At 50.8% G+C, this 20,576-nt stretch overlaps 2 protein-coding genes across 10 annotated transcripts in view; one reads left to right on the forward strand and one right to left on the reverse strand.

The window, feature by feature from the left end:
- SLC7A7 (solute carrier family 7 member 7) overlaps window positions 1-7,888 on the reverse strand; it is a 33,213-nt gene extending 25,325 nt beyond the window's left edge. The window contains exons 1-2 of one of the 7 annotated variants that reach the window (XM_045802804.2): window positions 7,750-7,888; window positions 3,056-3,598 (exon numbers count right to left, since the gene is read on the reverse strand). In XM_045802804.2, the coding sequence (XP_045658760.1) occupies window positions 3,056-3,554 (499 nt within the window). In that variant the 5' untranslated portion in view covers window positions 3,555-3,598; window positions 7,750-7,888. Of the gene's footprint in view, window positions 1-3,055; window positions 3,599-4,006; window positions 4,096-4,336; window positions 4,403-4,453; window positions 4,677-4,733; window positions 4,882-5,990; window positions 6,059-7,122; window positions 7,713-7,749 lie in introns of those variants that run through there. The other 6 variants (XM_087859068.1, XM_045802806.2, XM_045802801.2 and 3 more) reach the window with 6 other exon arrangements.
- A 7,453-nt stretch (window positions 7,889-15,341) lies between these two features.
- MRPL52 (mitochondrial ribosomal protein L52) lies at window positions 15,342-19,114 on the forward strand. Of its 3 annotated transcripts, none has more exons than XM_045802797.2 (5): window positions 15,342-15,474; window positions 15,582-15,639; window positions 15,737-15,804; window positions 18,114-18,178; window positions 18,554-19,114. In XM_045802797.2, the coding sequence occupies exons 1-5, from the start codon at window positions 15,369-15,371 to the stop codon at window positions 18,704-18,706; spliced, it is 450 nt and encodes a 149-aa protein (XP_045658753.2). In that variant the 5' UTR covers window positions 15,342-15,368; the 3' UTR covers window positions 18,707-19,114. The 3 variants fall into 3 exon arrangements, with proteins under 3 accessions (XP_045658753.2, XP_045658754.1, XP_087715106.1); XM_045802798.2 differs by having other exon boundaries at window positions 15,425-15,474; window positions 15,582-15,649; XM_087858980.1 differs by lacking the exons at window positions 15,342-15,474; window positions 15,737-15,804.
- The last annotated feature ends 1,462 nt before the right edge of the window (window positions 19,115-20,576 follow it).

The raw sequence follows: 20,576 nt of genomic DNA on the forward strand, positions 1-20,576 counted from the left end.
AGTGAAACATACTGATGATTATTATGTTTAAAATTACTCTCTCTCTTGGCTGCTTCTAGGCCTACCTCCTGCCTTTCTCCTGAATGGCTATGGTTAGACAGACATTACCGCATGGCGGTATATGGCCAGAATGTCCTCCTAGGTCTCCACATCTGACATGCATTGGGTGCTCATTAGACAATGACTGAAGGAAGAAACTCATGAATCCTATGTCCCTAATTCTTCCTTACAATCTTGGCTGCCCTTCTGAACCTTCTTCCAGATCTCTAGGTTCCTCGGAAGTTATTAAAGACAGAACAAAGTCCTAGAAGCAGCCGAGAGAGAGAGTAATTTTAAACATAATCATCACCAATACATTGCACTTGAGTCATGATTTATGGTTTTCACTGAATCTCACTTCACCTACCCAGCAGCCTGGAAGTGAAACAGTAACCGCCTCTTGCCTAGGGTCACACAGTCCAGCCTCAAATGCAGGTCTGGTGCTCTTGTCACTCTACCGGAATATGCCATAAATCCCTGCATACGACTGTGTCTTTTATTAACTGGGGAGCTCTACAGACTAATCGTAACTGTGGCTCCTTCGCATGTATTCTTACAAGGGCATACCTGCGTGCGTAAGTGTACCTGGGTACACGAGAGTTTGAGGACACCTCTGCTCCCAAAGTAGATGCAGATTAAAAGGGGGTGACTGATGGAGGCAGGCATGATGCCAGAACCCAGGAACAGCTGTCAGAGGACACAGATCGAAGCCATAAAGAAGGAAACCTGATGAACTAAAGTCTGGCCAGCACTCTGAAGCCACTGAGGAAGTAAACACTCATCGTCACCCCCAGTGGCCTGGGAAGCCCTCACAGTCATACAGGAATTGAGACGCGCAATGGTAACTCTGAGTCACCAGAAGAAATGTCAAGTTATGAAGGCAAGCAGATATATCACCGGTTTTAAAGAGATTGCGACAAAGATGACTAACATAATAGGATCCTAGGCCTTAAAGGGATGCAGCCATCTTGGAAATTTTACTTAGGTGGAATAATCCTTACACCACACAAGACATGTTAACTGTATACCCACATTTGAGGGCACCTGAAGCCTGACAGATCCTAAAATTCGTTTCACCAGTAAGTCAACCTACCGGATCATCTGTAAATGATGCGAGAGAAATTACAGATCCCATTTAAGACCTCCAGGGAGAACCTCCTTCTTGTTTTTTTTTTTTTTTTAAAGATTTTATTTATTTATTCGACAGATAGAGACAGCCAGCGAGAGAGGGAACACAAGCAGGGGGAGCGGGAGAGGAAGAAGCAGGCCCATAGCGGAAGAGCCTGATGTGGGGCTCGATCCCATAACGCTGGGATCACGCCCTGAGCCGAAGGCAGACGCTTAACCGCTGTGCCACCCAAGCGCCCCTAGAACCTCCTTCTTGTAACACAAGGCAGGGCCTTCCACTCCTCCCTGATTGTTGCCAGGCAGGATAAACCCCATACACAAAGATACACGAAGATATGAGTCCGAGCCACACACATGGACGCACGAAGCACAGGGGGGCCCCACACAGACACCCAGATCTCTGCAAGAGTAAAAAGGAGGGAGGCTGGGGAGGAAGCTGAGGGATAAAATGGGGCAGTGGAGAAACCTCAAGAGAAGGGGACATGAGGGTGACTGGACAGGGCTAATCCAGGGAGCACCTGCACCTGGTATAAAATGCCTCCACCCACACCTGCTGCTGCTGGGCAGTTGCTCCTTAAAACGACAGAAGCTCTGAGCTTCTCCAGAGTTGGGACATGGAAAGGGTCTCCAAGGTTTCAGGCTAGGAGGGCATTTTTCCAGAACAGAGGCACCTGAGGGATAGGACTATAGAAGATCAGCTTCCCAGTACCTCCAACGTAGCTTTGTAGAATGTACAGGTTTAAATGCATTATTTATGAGACACAGCAAAGTCAAGGGAGACTGAAATGATAGTTTTAAGAATCTAGACCACAGGGACGTCTGGATAGCTCAGTCGGTTAAGCGTCTGCCTTCGGCTCAGGTCATGATCCCAGGATTCTGGGATAGAGCCCCCACATCGGGCTCCCTGCTCCGCAGGAAGCCTGCTTCCTCCTATACCTGTCCCCCCTGCTCGTGGTCTCAATCTCTCAATCTCTCTCTCTCTCGATAAACAAAATCTCTTAAAAAAATAATAATAATCTAGCCCACAGAAAAACTCAAGCAAACGCAACAGAATATTCACCAGAGCATGACCTGTAGGACAGAAAAACTGGAACCAACTTAAGTGACCACTAACAGAGGACTGATTCGTTAAATAATACACCCTTAGAATTAACATGGAATACCATGAAGCTTTTTTTAAAAAAGTAGATCTCTAAGTAGAAAATATCACTGGTAAATTCTGGGGAAAAAGCAAAAACTGTAGGATTGTATGTGTACTATGATCCCATTTTTTAAAAACAGAACAAAACTACACTTAATGAGGGGCACCTGGGTGACTCAGTCGGTTAAGCACCTGACTCTTGGTCTCAGCTCAGGTCCTCATATCAGGGTTGTGAGTTCAAGCCCTGCACTGGGCTCCACACTGGGCTCCACACTGGGCATGGTGTCTACTAATTAATTAATTAACCAATCAATCAAAAAAACCCCAAAAACACTATACTTCTTGAAGGAACAAGAAAAAGTCAGGAAGGTCATACAAACTGCTAATGGGGCTCACCATGGGAAAATGGGGGAAAGGTAAATTGTTCTCTTTGTAGTTTTGCACATTGCTACCACTTGAATTTTCACGGGAAGCATACACGAATGTAAAAACAGTAAGAGCGGGCACCTGGCTGGCTCTGTCGGTAGAGCAAGCAACTCTTGATCTCAGGGTTGTAAGTTCAAGCCCCATGTTCGGGGTAGAGATTACTTAACTATAAAATCTTTTTAAAATAATAATAAAATAAAAACAACAAGAGTGTTTGTCAGAAGCATTCCCTTCCAGCTCCTTCTCCCTAGCTTCCTGGACTCACACCCCAGCCTCTGCCCTGGAGCTCCAGCCCACACCTCCTGCCCCGGCCCCACTTACAGATGCACGCAGCGGCCAGCAGGCGCCCAGCAGCATACGGGGCGAAGCAGCTCGGGAAGATGGGCTGCACCATGTAGTTGGCAAAGGTGATGGCAATGATGGCCTGGCTGGTGGGCTCGATGATGAGGAGCGAGGTCCAGAGTCGGATGAAGGCAAGGAATCCCCCGAAGGCCTCGAGGATGTAGGCATAGCTGGCCCCAGATTTCTTAATGGTGGTGCCCAATTCCGCATAACAAAGGGCCCCAAAGACGGAGAAGAGGCCCCCCACAGCCCAGATGACCAGGGAGAGGCCAAAGGAGGCACTGTACATGAGCACGCCCTTGGGGGAGACAAAGATGCCCGAGCCAATCATGTTCCCCACAATCAGGCACACGCCATTAAGCAGCGAGATCTCCTTCTTCAGCTTTACCTGCTCAGACCCTGGGCTGGCTTCACCAGCCGAAGGGGGAGCGTCCCCCTCCTGCTGGGAGGCCGCTTCATACTTAACGCCGTCAGCCATGGCGGAGGAGAAGATGGCCGTCACCAGCTTCTTGGCATTGCCTTCTAAGGAAGAAAGAACAAGTCAGGTGGTTGGCGATTACAGAGCACGCTCGCCCGCAGTGGTCAACACGGACAATGTCCTGCCGCCCCCCAGCGCCCCCCCCCAGCCCAGAGAGCTCTCTCTGGCCTCCCACCTCCCATCAACCTCTTCTTCTTCCAGCTGGCTCATTCAAATAACCCCAACTGGAATTTTTAAGGGAAAGCCCTCATTCCCTAGAGAGAAAGCAGCTGTTTCTCCTCACTAGGATGGTGCTGCCTACCGCATCTACAGAAGAGAAAACTAAACCCTGTTCGATCTGAGCCTGCTGTGGTAAAAGGCAAGCCGGCAGTTCCGGGTATAACCATCACGATTTGAGTCTGCATTTTCAGCCTCACCCCAAAAGTCTGTCTTCCCTCTAATTTCAGTCTCACCTGTTACCTGTGCTGAGCTGCAACGTGAGGAACCGATCTTGCAAGCTGCCTATCTGTGGGTTCTCCTCAAAAATTCCTCCACCCCCCCCCCCACCTCCCACCCCCTCCCGACCCCCGCCAAGGACATCAGCTCTGGCAAACCTAAAGGCTTCAGGGACCTCTTGCTGGAAACCTACAACCCTCCCCCTGCTCAGGGAGCCGCTAACCCTAACCACCCTTAGGTTAAGTACCCTTCGGTTAAGTCGGCAGCCCTAGCAAATAGAGCCCAAGCAGCCCCACCCCACCCTGGAAGAAAGAAGGCAGATTATTCTCCTCTTTTCCTTCCCAGACCTCTTTCCCAGCCCCTAATATTCCAGGCCTCTTGCTGTCAACTTCCTCACATCAGCATAGCGCCATCACCCAAAAAAGTCTGAATCAGAGAAGGGTGATCCGAAGGGACAGCCCAACCTCGAGGTGATTGGAGGCAGCTGATGACGGCTCCCCACCCAGGAGCCGCAGCTGGAGAGTCGGCACCCAAAGACGCAAAGGCTAGGAAGCCGATAAAGTGTCCGCAGGTGCCGGCCCGCAGAGCAGCAGACAGCGGGAGGACGAGAGGCGAGGCTGGCCCGGCAAGGACAGCGGTACAAGCGCCCGAGGCCCGGGGCAGAGGAAGCGATTGGCGGGTGCAGAGCAGCACAGGGGGTGGGCAAGGTGAGCGGGGCTGAGGGGCGGGGGGAAGCACACTCACTCCCTGGCCCCAGGCTCCAGCAGGTTCCCGCCGTAGCAGGCACAGAGACGCAGCCTCTGGGAACTGTGGCCTGACCACTCCTCCTTTTCAGTCAGCAGTAAAAGGAAAGGCCAGGCTACTGCTTATGGATTTAAATCAAATCGAGAAGTCAAGATGGGTGGAGGGGGTGAGGGAGGGGGAGGGGAGCGTTAAGCAACTGTCTGGGTCCAAGGTTCACTGGCCCTTCACATCTGCAAAAGGGACAGCTAGGAGCTCTTGGCTCAGCACTTTCCATGATAAGAAGGCACTCTCTCAGGAATCTCCTTTGTCAGCGCTGCGCTGGGACTGAGGGCCCAGAAAAAATGACCGTAGCTGGGTGCATATCTGCAGCCCCAGGGAAGCTGGCCCTGAGGCAATTAGCTGAGGCCAGGACGGGCGGCTGAGAAGGAGGGCGCAACCCTCTGTCCTCCAGGCCCCACCCTAGCCCCACTCCCCTCTCGCCCCAACAAGCAAGGCAGGGAGGTGGCAAGGGTGCCACAAAGGCTCGGTGCTGTGCTGAGATTAGAGGAAGTGTGAGTGCAGTCCCCACGCCTCGTGGCCTTGTGACGGGAGTCCTTAGAGAGGAACTCTGCACACTTCCCCTCAGAGCAAAGGATAGCTGCCCCCAAATTTGAGCCAGGACCCCATGGCTGAGCCTCAAGCTACTTCCAAGGAAACAAGGTCAAGAAAGGAGATTCAAACCCCTGGCTGCATGGTGCCCTTCCATCCTCAAAAGAAACCATAAATTCCTATAAACACCTTCCCACCTATAAGTTTAATCCAATTTCCTAAAAATACGGAGAAATAAGATTTCATTGAGCTATCCTGGACAGACAGGCCCAGAACAGAGAAAGTTAAACATTTTTTGGAAATCACATAGTCTATCTTCATAGTCTACTTCAATCTGGTATTCTGGGTCTCTTTTACCAACTGAAATACATCCTATCTGTTCTGAAATCTGTCGGTGTCTTCCCACACTCTTTCTAACCCTCTTTGGTTATTCTACAACCGGAGAATAAAGATCTAAAAATCCCCAGGGGGTGGGGGCTTATCTCTACCCTGTGTCTTTGCATTCAAGCCCCTTAATTGAATATCCTGGTGTCAGCCTTCCCAGAGATCACGCTTCCCCCAAGCCATCCTCACAAATATCTGGAAATCCCTCCAGAGGGTCCTGTCCTTGGCTTCCAGCTGCCCCCTCCAGGCTCTGATAATGATAGCGGTCATTTATGGAGCACTTACCCAGTGCCAGACATATGCTAAGCACCCAAATGCCTTATCTGGCCCAATCCCGCCTGCAGCCCCTTACGGCTGGCACTAAGTCACGTGCCAGGGTGCAAACTAGCCAGGGAGGCGGGGAGCCTCGCCAGCAGAGTCCAGGCTCTGAAGGGCACTGCGCATCTCCCCCACCTCTCACCCGCTCCGATCTGCTCCGACCTGCCCCATCGCTAGGCCTTCCCCTCAGACAGGAAAACACTTCAGATGGCTCCCTCGTCAATTACCTGGGGGAGGGTGTGATTAGATTAAACAGAAAGCCTCTGCCATCCTTTAGCCTGCAGGCTAGGCTAAAGGCTCCAGCAAAGCCGGTCCATCTCCTTCCCAGCTGCTCCTCCCCTTTCTCATCCCCTTGCAGGGATGAGAGGCGACCGCAAGTCCTCTTGGCGGCGACGCTATTGCTAGGGTGCCCACTGCTCAGCAAACAAAAACACGCGGAAACACATCATCCCGCCTGCCATTTTAAGACCACATTTACCGGCACCAAGGGGTGGGCGTATGTCCTAATGGAACAGAAAGGAAACGAATGAAGGAGGGACGAAGGAAGGGGAAACTGTGAGGGAGCGTAGGGAAGAGGTGTGCAGGGTTTAGCCCCCGCTGGGGAAAAGCGAAGTCCTCCTCTTCAGGGAATCTTGCGACGGAAACTCACGGTGGGGGCCGGGGGCGGTGAAACCCACACTCCAGCGGACAGCGCACCCTGGCGGCCTCACCAGGAAGTGCTGCCGGTGGACTCTCTCTAGCCTACCCCTCAGCCCGCGCAAACTGGACGGGGGAGGCTGCCCTTCAGAGAAAAGATGCCCCCTCCTTCCTCAACCACTGCTCAGCACCAGCGGCTGCGGGCAGGAAGGCACCGTCTTTGGCAGCTCACATTCCTCCCGGAGCCTCTGGCTCTCAGGCAATGCTTCCACCATTCAGGCAGCCTGGGACCAGCAGGACCTCTCCCAGAGGGCTCTCCCACCCCAGGCTTTACAGGAGAGCCTTGTAGAGTCTGGAACCCCAGGAGATGGCAGCGTTCCTGATACACACGCCCCGTCTTCTTCCTGCCTGAGGAGCATTCAACTCTGAGGACCTAGTGGAGGTTACAGGACAATACACTCACCTTACAGCCTATGGGTGAAGTTTCAGATTCAGGGGTTCAGGGAAGGCAGGTACTGGGCACCCAGCATGCCATGCCCAGCACAACAGCCAGAGAAGCCCCTGGCCCCAAACCCACCCATGAATGGCAACACCAAAATATACTTCCTCCAGGAACTAGTAGCCCGCAGTTCAGGGTCTTGGCTGCTCGGTCTAGCTCAAGAGCTAAATGTGAGAAGACACTGTCTCCCCCAGAGACCCCATGTCCTGCCTTCCTAGCTCCAACTGGTCTGTCCTGCCTCCCCTAACAAGAGAAACAGAAAACACAGACACTGTGGGGCAGCTGGATGCCCCCATCACCCCAAGCTGGAAGCTCTCAGCTCCTCCCTCCCCAGCTCTCCATTTGTTTTTCTATACTCCCTGTGGCTCCGGTAGTCCCTTTTAAAAAAAAAAGTGAAACGAAATTGTTTACTCCTGTGGCCAGGGCTCCCATTAGCATAGGGCTGAAGGCTCTGGGCAGAGGACTCTGCCTAGGGAGGGCCGGGGTCAGGACCGGGAGACAAGAGGTTCCTGGGTCTCCGGTCGGAGGCTCACTCCATCCTCCTCCTGCACTTCCCCTCTCGCCCATAGTCCCTCCTCTCCCACCTCTTACCTGTCCCGTGACCTTTGGGCAGGTGCGAGGAGGAGGGGCTACCAGCACGCTGGGGGGCGGGGGAGGGGAAGGTGCTAGGAAGGGAAGCCGGCTAAGGCTCGAGCTGCAGCAGCTGTTGACTCCGAGGAGCAGAAAAGGCAGAGGGTGACGGGGACCGAAATGGAAAACAGGAAAACACATGTGTGACTCTGGCCGGCGGCGGGGAGGGGCCAGGGGATGGGCTGGAGCTGGGACTGCCTGGTCAGACCCAGAGGACCTCGTCGCCTGCCCGCTTCTAGGCACCTTCTCTACCCAGTCTCAGCTCCTCCTGTTCCCCACCTCGGTCCCTGATCTTCCTTGTTGCCCTACATTTACTGAGCACTTAAGCTCTCCCAGCGACTGACAGTGCCCTCCTGTTCGCCTGCTCCCCTCATTCCGTCTCCTACTCAGCTCGCACTCTCATACTATCCTTGGTCCTGCGGAGGGCATAGGATCCGTCGTTAGGGCTCTGGAACTCAGCCCCTATGTCAGGCAACACATGCCAAGAAGACCACCTGTGCGGGTACAGCCAGATGCCCCAACAAGAAGCCCACTCACAGCTCAGGTCCCCAGTTGGTTCAGGGGATATACTTGCCACCGGGTAAGAGCCAGCTCTGGCACCCTGGGCAAGCTAATGAGTTGGCACCCCTTCACACCAGGATCCTTTAAACGTCTGTTGAATGTCAGCTGAGCAGAGGTGGAGGAATACCGGTTTTCTTGGAATCAAAACGGGAAGCCTCATTCTTCCTATTCAAAATGAGAGCTTATTCTATGAATTCATTACATGCAGCTTTCTGAAGTAGTTTCTCGGCGGGCATATTAAACCATTTAAACTGCAGACAAGAGCGTAAATCTTTCCTGGGGAATGGCACTTCACAGTGCAAGGTGCATTTTCAGAATTCCAGCTCTGACTCCTGCCTCCCTACAACTACCGGCTGGCCAGTCTCAGGACTACACCCTGCAACTTATACCTGTACCTGCGTGTTGCAAAATTATCCGACAGACAGACAGTCCAGGTAAGCAGTCGTCAAGGGTTCCGTCTGTGGATGGGAGCCAACTTACGGTTCACCAAGGGACACAGACAGAAATCGGAGTTCACTGGCACCGAACGTCTGAATTACTCCAAAGATCGCTTCGTGTCTTTTTACACCCAGGCCACTGCCCAGCTGGCCTGCCCCTTCATTCCCCTCTGGGGTCAGGCTCAAGGTGTATGAGGAAGTCCTAGGGAGACAGCCCTAAGGCGGCCCCCTTGACATTGGCGCTCAAGCCACCCTGGCCACCTCCTTGCTGTTGTCACACAGCAGTCACGCTCCCCGCTCAGAGCTTTCGCAATCGCAGTTGCCTCTGCCTGCAACATGCTTCCTGGTGACATTGTTCACCCTCCACTCACTCCATCCGGGTCTGTGCTTAGACACCACACTACCAGAGGCCTCGCGTGAGGAGTCTCCGACAGAGCAACTTCCCTCTTCATCCATTCACCGTCCTGGACTTTCCTGCAAGGGCACCGCCACCCAGACTGCATTTGCAGCTTGTCGTCACCTCTCTCACTAGAATGCAGGCACCACCAGAGCTGCCGCTATTCACCCCGCGTCCCCAGGGCAAAGCACAGGGACACAGTCAAGAATCCTTGCGGGAAGAATAAATGAACGCACGAACGATCCCGTGCCTCCTCGGCTGATTTCCCAGCAGCCGGGGCTCTGGGAACGTCCTTGAACTTGCCCTCTGGCCCACGTATGCTGCTGCTGGTCTGCCCCTAAACTAAGCCAGGAGTGTCTGGAAGTATTTATTCTTTTTGATAGTAATGGGTTGAAGGGAGAGGGAGGGTATAATCTTCAGTTTGACTGCGAGGCCTAGAATGGTTTGAAATGAACGTTTAGTTTCAGTAAGGGGAAAACAAAAAGCCCCTCATCCCACGCGCTCTCCGGGACCTCGGCTGTCCCACACCCCCGCTCAGGTGACCGGTCTGGGTGCGGCGAGAGCAAGGTGTGACCGACGGCCGCCGGGGGCGGAAGGACGGACGAGGCAGAGGGAGGCGAGGGCTCAGGTTCACAAGCTTTCAGGCGAGATCAAGAGCGGAGCCGCGAACCCTTAAGCGTGACCTCTTCCCGGACGCCCTCCCGCAACTCTCCCCTTCCGGGTGACCCTGGCCCCACGCTCCTCCGCCCCCGCCCAGCGGCTGCCAGACCTCACCTTTGCCCCTTTCTCCCACGCTCCCCTCCTCCCCGCCTCGCCTGCCCCTGCCCGGCCCTAAACGTCGCCTCCGCCAGTCCCTTTATTACCCTCTTTCCCTTGACCCCGGTTATTCCGAGTCTGCAGCCCGGAGACCTCGCCTTCCCAAATCCCGACCCAGCCACTGCCCGCCCTCCTTGACCCTCTTAAGAGCTCGATCGCCCCCGAAGTCCAGGTCTGGCTGCGGAGGCCAAACCTGGGCCTGCCTTGGGGGACCAGGAGCCCACCCACCCCGGCGTCCCTTCCCTTCCTTCCTTCCACCTGGCGGAGCAGCCCCCGCCCCTCCCCGGGCTCCAGGAAGCCCTGGGGGTGGGGTGTAGACTAAGGGCGTCAGGGTCCGAGAACCGAGGGGCCCCGCAACCCGCTCCCCTGCCCTCTCCTCACTCAGGCACAGCTGCGCTGCCTGAAACTGACAGCTGATACCCTTAGACGCGTCCTCCGCCCCAGGAACGCTCAGCTTCCTCTTCCCTCCCTCCCAATCCTGCTCGCGCTGGTGGCCCGACGGGGGTCCGGGCGAGGGCCCCAAACCCTGGCAACCCCGCCTCCGGTCCCGAGACGTCAGCTGAAACTCGGTAGGGACTCTGAACTGCAAAGCCCCATAGGGGAGGGGGAGGGGAGCGGCGCCCGCCCGGAGCCAGGGGAGGGGTCTCTCGCAAGGGCTTCTCAACTCCCCGCCCCCTCGGGGAGCTGTTGCATCAGCTCCGAGATCCCCAGTTAAAGAAAGTGGTCTCCACAAGGCCGGGAAGGTGTCGGGCAGTAGAGCCGCCGCCAGGAGGCAGCACTTAACCAAAAATCCTGTCTTAGGGCGCCAGGGAGGTTGAAGTCCCCAAAGCATCTTTCATCTGAAGAGTCTTAGTGACAGCATGGGCCCAACAAAAGAGGGAGTTGCTGGGCTGATTTAAGAAAAAGAATCTGGAAACACTCTTTTCACCATGTTTTAAGGCTAAAAGATGACTTGCAAATACTATGATTATTTTTTACACCTTTTGGGCAAATTTTGGCATTTTTTAAAGCCGGCACTGTCACTCTGCAGAAATTCACAAAGAGCCACCCGCCTTCAAGACCAGCCTCGTGGAAAGGCACACAGCTGAGAGACTTCCCAGCTGCCAGGCAAGAAAAAAGAGTGTAGCCCGAGGTCATAATTTACGCATCTCAAAGCTGGGTGATTTAACACAAAATTTAGCCCGAACTGATTTAGCAGCCATGGGAAAAGAAAAGGAATATGTTACAACGAATTATGTGATAAGGAAATAATGTGCAAAGCAATGTATTGTGTGAGGGCTTGCCTTTAGCTCCGACATTTCTTGCATGGGGTGACAGTGGTTTAATTGTTGAGCTGGCCTAAGGAGGAAGATAATGAAGGAATGTAAAATAAGACACTTCCCAAGTAATTTGCTCTTCTTCAACTTTCAGTTTGGTCAGAAGCATGCAAAAAGGAGAACAAGTTACAAAATGAGGTGGAATTGGTCGCCCAGAGTCAGCTTCACTGACATTTTCTCCAATGTCATTATTATTCATCTCAACAATTTAAAAAGCACCTGATTTCCCAGGGGCACCTGGCTGGCTTAGTCGGTGACTCTTGAACTCGAACTCAGGGTCCTGAGACTGAGTCCCACGTTGGGCATAGAGATTATTTCATTAAAATTTTTTTTTAACGTTTTAGTAAAAATAAAAAATAAAACGTTCCTAATTTCTCAGAGCAATGCACTTGTACAAAAGTGACTGTGTACAGACCATACAGAAAGATAGTGAATAAACATATTGGACAAAACATGAGTTGACAACAAAGTATTAAAACCAAATACAGGCTGTGACGCCCTTGAGAGGCAAAGGAGTTTAAGAGAGGAAAGACATGGGGGCGCCGGGTGGCTCAGTGGTTAAGAGTCTGCCTTCGGCTCAGGGCATGATCCCAGAGTCCTGGGATCGAGCCCCACATCCGCCTCCCCCCTCATCCCCACCCCCGCTGGAAGCCTGCTTCTTCCTCTTCCTCTCCCACTTCCTCTGCTTGTGTTCCCTCTCTCACTGGCTGTCTTGCTCTCTGTCAAATAAATAAATAAAATCTTAAAAAAAAGAGAGAGAGAGAGAGAGAGAGGAAAGACATGAAGCTCAGCTTCCTGATGCTTCTCATTGCTCTTAACGCCAGCCTTTGCCAGATGAAGTCAAGAGTCTGTAAGACATCTAGTTTGGGATGACGAAGCCGCTTTCCTGTGGCTTGAGTCTAGTGAAGTCATTAAGGAGTGCTGTCCACTTGCCAGACCCCCTCCCCTGCCACAGTGTTCCATGAAGTCGCAGAGAATGCTGCTGATGTGAGCTGTCAGCACTAATGTTCTTTCGTTCTCGCTCTCAAAATCCTAACCCATACTTCCTGCTATTTACAACCCACGGACTGTCCACATCACACCAACCACGTCAAAGGCTGAACTTGTCTTCCTTCCAAAGACCTTTCCCCTCCCAGATTTCTCAGTTTTCCCAATTAAATTTCCCATCCTGCCCCCAAAGTCTTCCAGCTCGGGCTCCTTGACTCCCACAGCTATTAAAGTATTGCATGTGTTCATTTCAGCCTGTGGAATTTATATTGTTCACATGATTTGTTCACCTTAATGCGTGTGCCCATTTTTTTAATTTTGCAAACTGATGGCGTCCCCCTAGTGTGTGAGCTACTGGAAGGTAGTACTACTGCTTCGATTCCTTTATACAGTGTTGGTGGTAGTGCCAGCTTGTCATATCTCCTGTCAATCTTGAATGTTGACACTAAGGTTATTTTTCCAGCCCTTGCCTTCTACTATCAGACTTGCCAACTGTAAACTACGTAATGGGATTCCAAGTGCTGTCTACCTCAGCTGTCTGAGGACCAGCCAAAGGTCTATGAAGCCAGCCAGGCCTGGGAAAGTGGCATTCAATCATTATTGCAACTGTAAAACAATAAATCCAGAGCCACGTTTTGATTCAATTTCCTGATCTCTGACAACTACAAGCAATCTCTACGATGATTGCTTCCTGGACTGTCTTATCTACTGTAGATGTTTTTTATGAAAATCATGCGAAATCATTTATATAGAAGTGTTTCCATAAGTGAAAATGAAGTGTATGAGTGTAAGATGGTGATAGTTCTTTATTGTCTTATTGCCCTTGCTTAGTTTTGGGGGATCCATCTGTTGGCTTATAGCCAAGGTTCTTTTGTTCCCATCCTTTCTTCTGGTTCAGCCCTAGCCTATACCATTTTTATTGTTATTGAAACAGCTGCTTTTACTTCTTAAACCAGGATCCACCCTTCCCCTCTTGCAAAGCCCAGCTCAGAGCCACCTCCTGTGGAAAAACTTCCCAGTCCTGCAGAAGGAAATGATCAACTTCCAGACAGGCCATCGCACCCCTCCCTCAGTATCCCCCAGCCCCCATGTTCAGTGTCTAACCTAGCACAAAGCTTCACCATTTATAAAGCATTTGCACTTATATTATCATTTCTAAATGTTTTCAGAAATGTGATATATTAAGGGTTTTTTAAATAAAGAAATTAAGAATAAATGAATTTCCCAAGACAAATAATGATTTAAAAAAGAGGGAAGGAGTCACAGATCTGGGTTTACTATGTATTAATACAGTATAGTCCCACCTAATCCACAGAGGATACTTTCCAAGAACCCCAGTGGATGTATGAAACCGTGGATAGTACCAAATCCTCTATATATTATGTGTTTTATTTTTCCTATACAGATATACCTATGATAAAGTTTAATTTATAAATTAGGCACAGTAAGAGATTAACAATAATAAAAAGTTATAACAATATACTGTAATAAAAGTTATGTGAATGTGGTCTTTCTCAAAATATCTTATTGTACTGGGGTGCCCGGGTGGTGCAGTGGGTTAAGCATCTTCTCTTGGTTTCGGCTCAGGTCCTGATCTCAGGGCTGTAAGACTGAGACCAGAGTCTGTCTCCGTGCTGAGCACGGAGTCTGCTTGGGATTCTCTCTCCTTCCTCTGCCCCTCACGCTTGTGCTTTCTCTCCCTCTCAAATAAATAAATAAATCTTTAAAAATACATCTTATTATACTGTATTCATCTTTCTTTTGTAGATGATAAGATGAAGAGAGGTGCATGACATAGGCACTGTAACTTAGCATTAGGCTACTATTGGCCTTCTTACAATTTGTCAGAAGGATCATCTGCTTCCATAGGGCAACTGAATTTGGAAAACTAAAACTGTGGAAAGCCAAACCATGGTTAAGGGGGGGACTTCTCTACCTGCCTCACAGGTTGCTGCAAGGATTATACTAGATAATATGTGGTGTTAGCCCTTACAAAGATGAAATCAGATCTTAGCTACAAGACCTCTTCCTCAAGAAAGCCTTCTTTAAGACCCTTCTTCAGATCAAGTTTCCATTACAGCTACAAAGGAGTCCCTCCCTTCCCAACACTCATCCTGAAAGAGGACTTCTGCTGCCTCCATTTTGGCCTCAAACTTTGTAGTTGGGTTCTTTCCTGCTCAGCTCTTGGCGCAGATGGAAGACCCTGAGGGCAAAGCCACCCATGACAGGAAGGAAACTACCCCCTCAAGCAAAAACGACTGTCCTGAGCCAGCAAGATCCCACTTGTGATTGACTCCAGGACAAGGATGGATTTGACCTTCACTGCCCACCTGCACCTACTCACCCACCTTTGCCCCTCATCTTCCTTATAAAAACCGGAAGTATTTTTGGCACTTTGGAGACAGTCTTTGAGACACTTCCCTGTCTTCCCAGTGATGGCCTCACTGAAATGAATTCCTTTCTTATTTCACCACCATTTTTCTGCCTTTGGATTTTTAGTGGCAAGTGGCTGAAGCTCGTCTGTTTGGGACCCGCGCAGCCAGGTGCTCCTGCACCCCTGTGCACCCTCTACAATCTCAGCGGTATTACAGTAATGTGTGTGATTATTGTCATCTTCTCTCTCTAGACCCAGAACTCTTACCAGAATAGTAATGTCTGTTTTGCTCTGCATAGAATCCCGTGCACTTAATACAATGCTTGTCACATATAAGCTCTTCAATTTTGTTGAATAAATAAGGCCTGAAACCCAAATTTTCTTATTCATTCTAGATTTGACTCTTAGGCTATGAAAAACGTTTCAGTGATGCGGAAGAAGGCAGAATGAGGTAGATACTCCTCTAAGATAAAGGAATAAATTCCAAAGGACCAGACACCCCTGCGCAGAGGTCACTGGTACGGTTCAAAATGGTTCAATCTAGGACACGACTTCCACTGAGGATGTAACCATTACGGACAATTCATACGCAGACCAACCGCTCTCCCTCAAAAACATTGGTCTCAGCTCTGTCCTCTCTTCCGTACAATGCCCCAAGATGGCGGGGCCCGTGGTGGAATCTCAGATTCAAGATGGCGGCTACCGACTTCCCCTGCAGCGTCGCGCGTGGCCACCGAGGTCACGCCCACTTCCGGCTCCGCGGCCTCAGTATGGCTGCTTTAGGTACTCTGCTTTTGGGTAAGTGGGTGTGGAGTCGGTGGGCTCGGGAGCCCGCGGGGGCAAGTCTAGGACCCCTGAATTGACTGTATGGCCTCTGCCCCAATTTTGCCCTGTTTTCCCTGCAGGTGTCCGGAGGCTGCACAGCAGCGTGGCGGCTCGGGCGGGCAGCCAGTGGCGACTCCAGTGAGTGCAGGTCTAATGCCGGTCTGGGGGGTACTGGGGAGTACTGGGAAGCCGGAAGCGGGGCCGAATCCTTACAGGACTGTTTTTCTCCACCCAGGCAGGGCCTGGCTGCCAACCCCTCCGGCTACGGGCCCCTTACGGAGCTCCCAGACTGGTCTTACGCGGGTGAGCGCTGACCTGACAGTTAACTCAGTTTCGCCCAGAGGGAACGCCCCTGGACGGAGGGCTGGGGAGGGGGGGAAGCGAGGAGGGAGAGAAGGGAGTCAAGGTGGGGATGTGTCTGAGCGGACAACGTATTGAACTTTATATTTGGAGTTGGGGGGAAAAGCCCAATTGTTTATTTTGTAAATTAAACTACGCCTATGGAAAATAAAGCTAGACAGGATCTTGTGGGGATGAGCAGAATATAATTCTAATTTGGAGCGCCCCGGGGGAGAGAGTGACAAAGATTTTTACGTTTTTCATGGGGGGACGGTTTTTAAAGTTAGAAAGATCCACCGTTTCATGTGGTGAGTATATTGTTGAAAATCTGGTACCAAATGCAGAGAGATCTCTGAAAGGCTGCCAAAAATGAACATCTCAGAGAGAGGGGTTAGGAGGGTGAGGATTGAGGATGGAGGGCTCCTTTCAGAAAAGTTTCTTCTCTTAGGAGGGAAAAAAAGAGGGCGGGGGAGGAAAAGGAAAGAAAGAAAATATAGGTATTATCCCTAGAAGGGAGGGATCTTAGAAAAGTTGAAGCCACTCCCCCCTCCCAATATGGGAAAACTGAGGCCTTAAGAGTTCCTGTGATCTCAAAGCTAGGTAATAGCAAAGCAAAGACTAGAACTGGGTAGGGGCAAGGCCCCCTTAAACAGCACAGAGACCTGGGTATTAATACCCTATTGGATTCTATTGGACTATGATCCTGAGGATGGTAAAGATTTTTTCCACTTATTACTTACTGCAGGAAACCCAGCATCTCCTAAAAGTAGTATGGAGTATTGGAAAGACTCTGGAATTCTTAATTCAGGCTTCTCTACTTGCTGACTTTGTGGTCTTGGACATATTACTTCATTGTATCTCTCAGTTTCTACAAAACTTCTGGGCAGAGTTTTCACTGTTTCTTACTTTGTAAAAAGTAAATGTCCTTTTTCTTTATCTTCATTATAAACAACTGCAGGTCAGATATTGCATTTTTCACCAGGTCAGCAGAATTTCTGGAATTTGTATGATGTACTTGTGTGCCTATACTGTACTACAGTGAAACCTAGGACATAGTCTGTGAAAGCCTAGCTGGGAAAACGCATGGAGATTTTAAAAATTAAATAATAGGGGCGCCTGGGTGGCTCAGTTGGTTAAGCATCTGCCTTTGGCTCAGCTCATGATCTCAGGGTCCTGGGATGGAGCCCCACATTGGGCTCCCTGCTCAGCGGGGAGTCTGCTTCTCTCTCTGCCCCTCCCTCCACTCATGCTGTCTCACCCACATGCACTCCTTCTCAAATAAATAAAATCTTTAAAAATAATAATAATAATACTTCAGTGCTCTACCTCTTTCCAAAAGAATTTGAGATGGCCAAATAAGGCAAAAAAAAAAAAACCCAATAGTACAATAAATGTCCCAAGGCAAATAGATGAATATTAATCATTGGTAGGCACTTTTAAAAAAAGATTTTATTTACTTATTTGAGAGAGGCAGAGAGAGCCAGAGAGACCACAAGCAGGGGGAGGGGCAGGGAAAAGCAGACTTCCTGCTGAGCAGGGAGGCTGATGCAGTGAACTCTAACCAGGGACTCCAGGATCATGACCTGAGCTGAAGGCGGGCGCTTAACCCACTGAGCCACCCAGGCGCCCCAATAGGCACTTCTTTCAGGAGAAAGCTAACAGAGTTGAAGGAGGGTTTCTGGGCAGATAGGACTTTAGGGGAGCTTAAGGACAAGAACTGGGCGGAAAGGAAAGGAAAAGAGAGCATTTCATTGAAGAGTGAAATGGAGTTTAGCAAAGACTCATGATGAGTAGAACAGTGATCAGATTGCCTGAGTGGAGGGTTTCTGGGTGGCTCAGTCGGTTAAGCACCAGACTCTTGATTTTGGCTTAGGTCATGATCTCACAGTCAAGATCTCGAGATTGAGCCCCAGACTGAGCCCCAAGCTGAGCTCTGCACTCGGGGGGCGGGGGGGAGTCTGCTTGAGATTCTCTCCCTCTCTCTCAAATAAATAAAAACTTGGGGGGAAAAAGATAAAACAAGAGATTCAGCACTGCAAAGGACCATTCCAGGATAACAAGGGGTACGTGAAATAGAGTCGGAGTTTGCCTCAGAGCTTATTCCTGGCATACCTTACCCTTAACACCGAGGGATGGGTTTTTGGAAAATGAAGCCACCAGGGGTGTGAAATGGGAGAGAGCAACTAGAGACTGGTCCTTTCCTATCCCACTGCCTTCACAGGGTGCTGCCAGCCATCTCTAATACCTGTCTTTTTCTTCACTTCCATCTACAGATGGCCGCCCCGCACCTCCAATGAAAGGCCAGCTTCGAAGAAAAGCCCAAAGGGAGAAGTTTGCAGTAAGTGGCTAGGGCCCCAGTCAGGGCAACCTGTATGTACTTGGAGGGAAAAATTTACATTTTAATTTGGCTTGAGCTGTGCTGACACCTAAGCTCACATGTACCCCTACACCAACGTTTAAACAGCTAGAGGTTTTTAAGGTACTGTGCGAAGGGAGGAAGAGAGTGGGGCGTTCCCAGGGCGGGAACCAGTCGTAACCATTTTGCCACACATTTTGCCGCCTCCTGCTTCCCATCCCGGGACCCGGTCCCCTTCCCCGGTCAGCAGTGTCATTTTCCAGCTGAAACCTCTGGCTTTGATCTGTGAGCGAAAGGATATATGGTGCAGAGCTCAAGCCCCAGATGTTATCCACCCTGTTTTCCTGTCTGTTTCAGAGACGAGTCGTACTGCTGTCACAGGAAATGGATGCTGGGTTACAGGCATGGCAGCTTAGGCAGCAGGAGAAGTTGCAGGAAGAAGAAGGGAAGCAGAAAAATGCTCTTAAACCCAAAGGGGCTCTACTACAGAACCCACGACCGAGTCAATAAAAAGCAGTTCCTGTCTCCCTTGCCGAGCCTCTCTCTCTGGCTTTCCTCTCTGTCACCTACATGCCTCATCCCGGCCAGAAGAGAGTCTCCACGTCCCCCGTCCCCATCTGTCTTCAGAGCACAAGAGCTTGGACACTAGGAAGAACCGCCTGTAAGATCACTGCCTGGAAGAGTTGGCTCAGTGCCCTCATCCCTGGCTCCGTTCCAGTTCAGTGGAGTCTGGCTCTGGGATACTTACCCTCTCTGCAGGCCATAGGACCGGCCCAGCTATGAACAGTAGCTGCTCTGCGAACATGAAAAAGGGGCAGCAGCTCTCCTGGTCTTAGCCAGGCACTCAGGCCTTTAATGGCCGTACACACCTCAGGCCGCCTGCAGTTACTCATTTAATAAATGTTTTGATGAAAAAGGCTTTCCGGCTGAGGTCCATTTCTTGGCAAGCAACTGGTGTCAGTTTTCCCAAACTTCAGATACATGGCCCAAGAGGATACCCCCACTGGGAAAGCTGACATGGGAAGAACCAAACTTGGGTGTTGCATGTCTGCTAAAGCGTTGGAGCCTGAGGTTTCTGTGGTTCTGGCTGAATTCCAGAGGCTGGTCAGAGACAGCCTGTACCTCTCGACCCCAATTTGTGTAGGGGAGCCCTGGAGGTGCTCGGCCCCTAATCGGTCACCGTAGCATCCGTGTCTAATATCCACCATATATCTCCCACAAACCAGTAAGCTGCCCAGGACCCAGAGAAACTTTTCCTATTATTGATCATGGATTCTGGGAGAAAAGGGCCTTTACTCCCATTACAACACAGAGCACTGGGCTTTCTTTCCATTATCCTGCTACAAACTTGTGATAGTTCCTGGATCTCTAGTATTGCTAGAGCTCCCTACCTGACCTAAATTCTGTCCAGCCTCCTTTATTCCTTGCCTTGCTTTCTTTCCCTCCCTTCTTCCCCCCACTACCTCCTTCCTCTCTCGCTGACCAATGCAATTCTGGGATCTTAGATTTCGCTGATGGTCGAGTTTTCTGTCTCCCACACTTTTCCTGCTTCTGTTGGGCTGCTTTTCCAGATCTAGCTCTCAGCCTCTTATCGGTCTCTCTTCCCCACTGTCAGCTTCAGCTCTCCCTCCCCCTTCGCCAGTCCTCCCCCTTCCCCCACATACCTCCACCTTTTGTTCTCTGTTTAGTCAGTCCCTGCAGATTTTACTCCTCAAGAAATTGCCCTTTCCCACTGCAGCGGGGAAACTAAACCCCAAAGTCCGGACTCCCAGTCTGTCTTGTCTAAGTTTCCCTGAACTTGATTTGCCTTTCACCACATTCCACGGCCTTGCACCTCCTTCCTCCAGTCAGTTTAAGGAGCAGCCAGATTGCAAATGATAATTAAGGGAGTGCATTTGTCTTTTCCACAAGGACGGGACCAGTGTGGTTGTGGAAGTTGGTTGGTGGGTTTTGTTACTGTTGCATGTTTTGGGCAGGAGAGGGATGGAGGTGGTTGTGAAGAACAAGGGGCAAAAGTTTCAATTTGTTTGAGCCACAGGTCCCAGCAGACAATCTCCAACCCAGGTGTGGTGAACATGGAAGACCTCCACCAGCAGCCTCCCAGACTCTGAACTTGTCTGCCCCAGCCACTGAGCCTCCCAGTACTTCCCACTCCGAGGTGCGACAAACGCTGAATACCAGAGGAATCAAGCCACCTAAAATATGCTTAAGGGGAGAAAGTCTCCCACATCCCGTCCCCTGCCCCCCCGCACCCCGTCCTTAGCTGTGGCCTCAACCCCTGCAGATGGCAGCCTCCACCACAGAAAGGCAACTTAGGGTTTGTGTGTGTATGTGTGTGTGTTGTGTTTTTTTTTTTTTTTTTTTTACCCGGCTCTTGGCT

The sequence above is a fragment of the Ursus americanus genome, chromosome 35, assembly GCF_024610735.1.
Source record: "Ursus americanus isolate L20-20 chromosome 35, mUrsAme1.1.p, whole genome shotgun sequence".
In the NCBI taxonomy this organism is placed as follows: Eukaryota; Metazoa; Chordata; class Mammalia; order Carnivora; family Ursidae; genus Ursus; species Ursus americanus.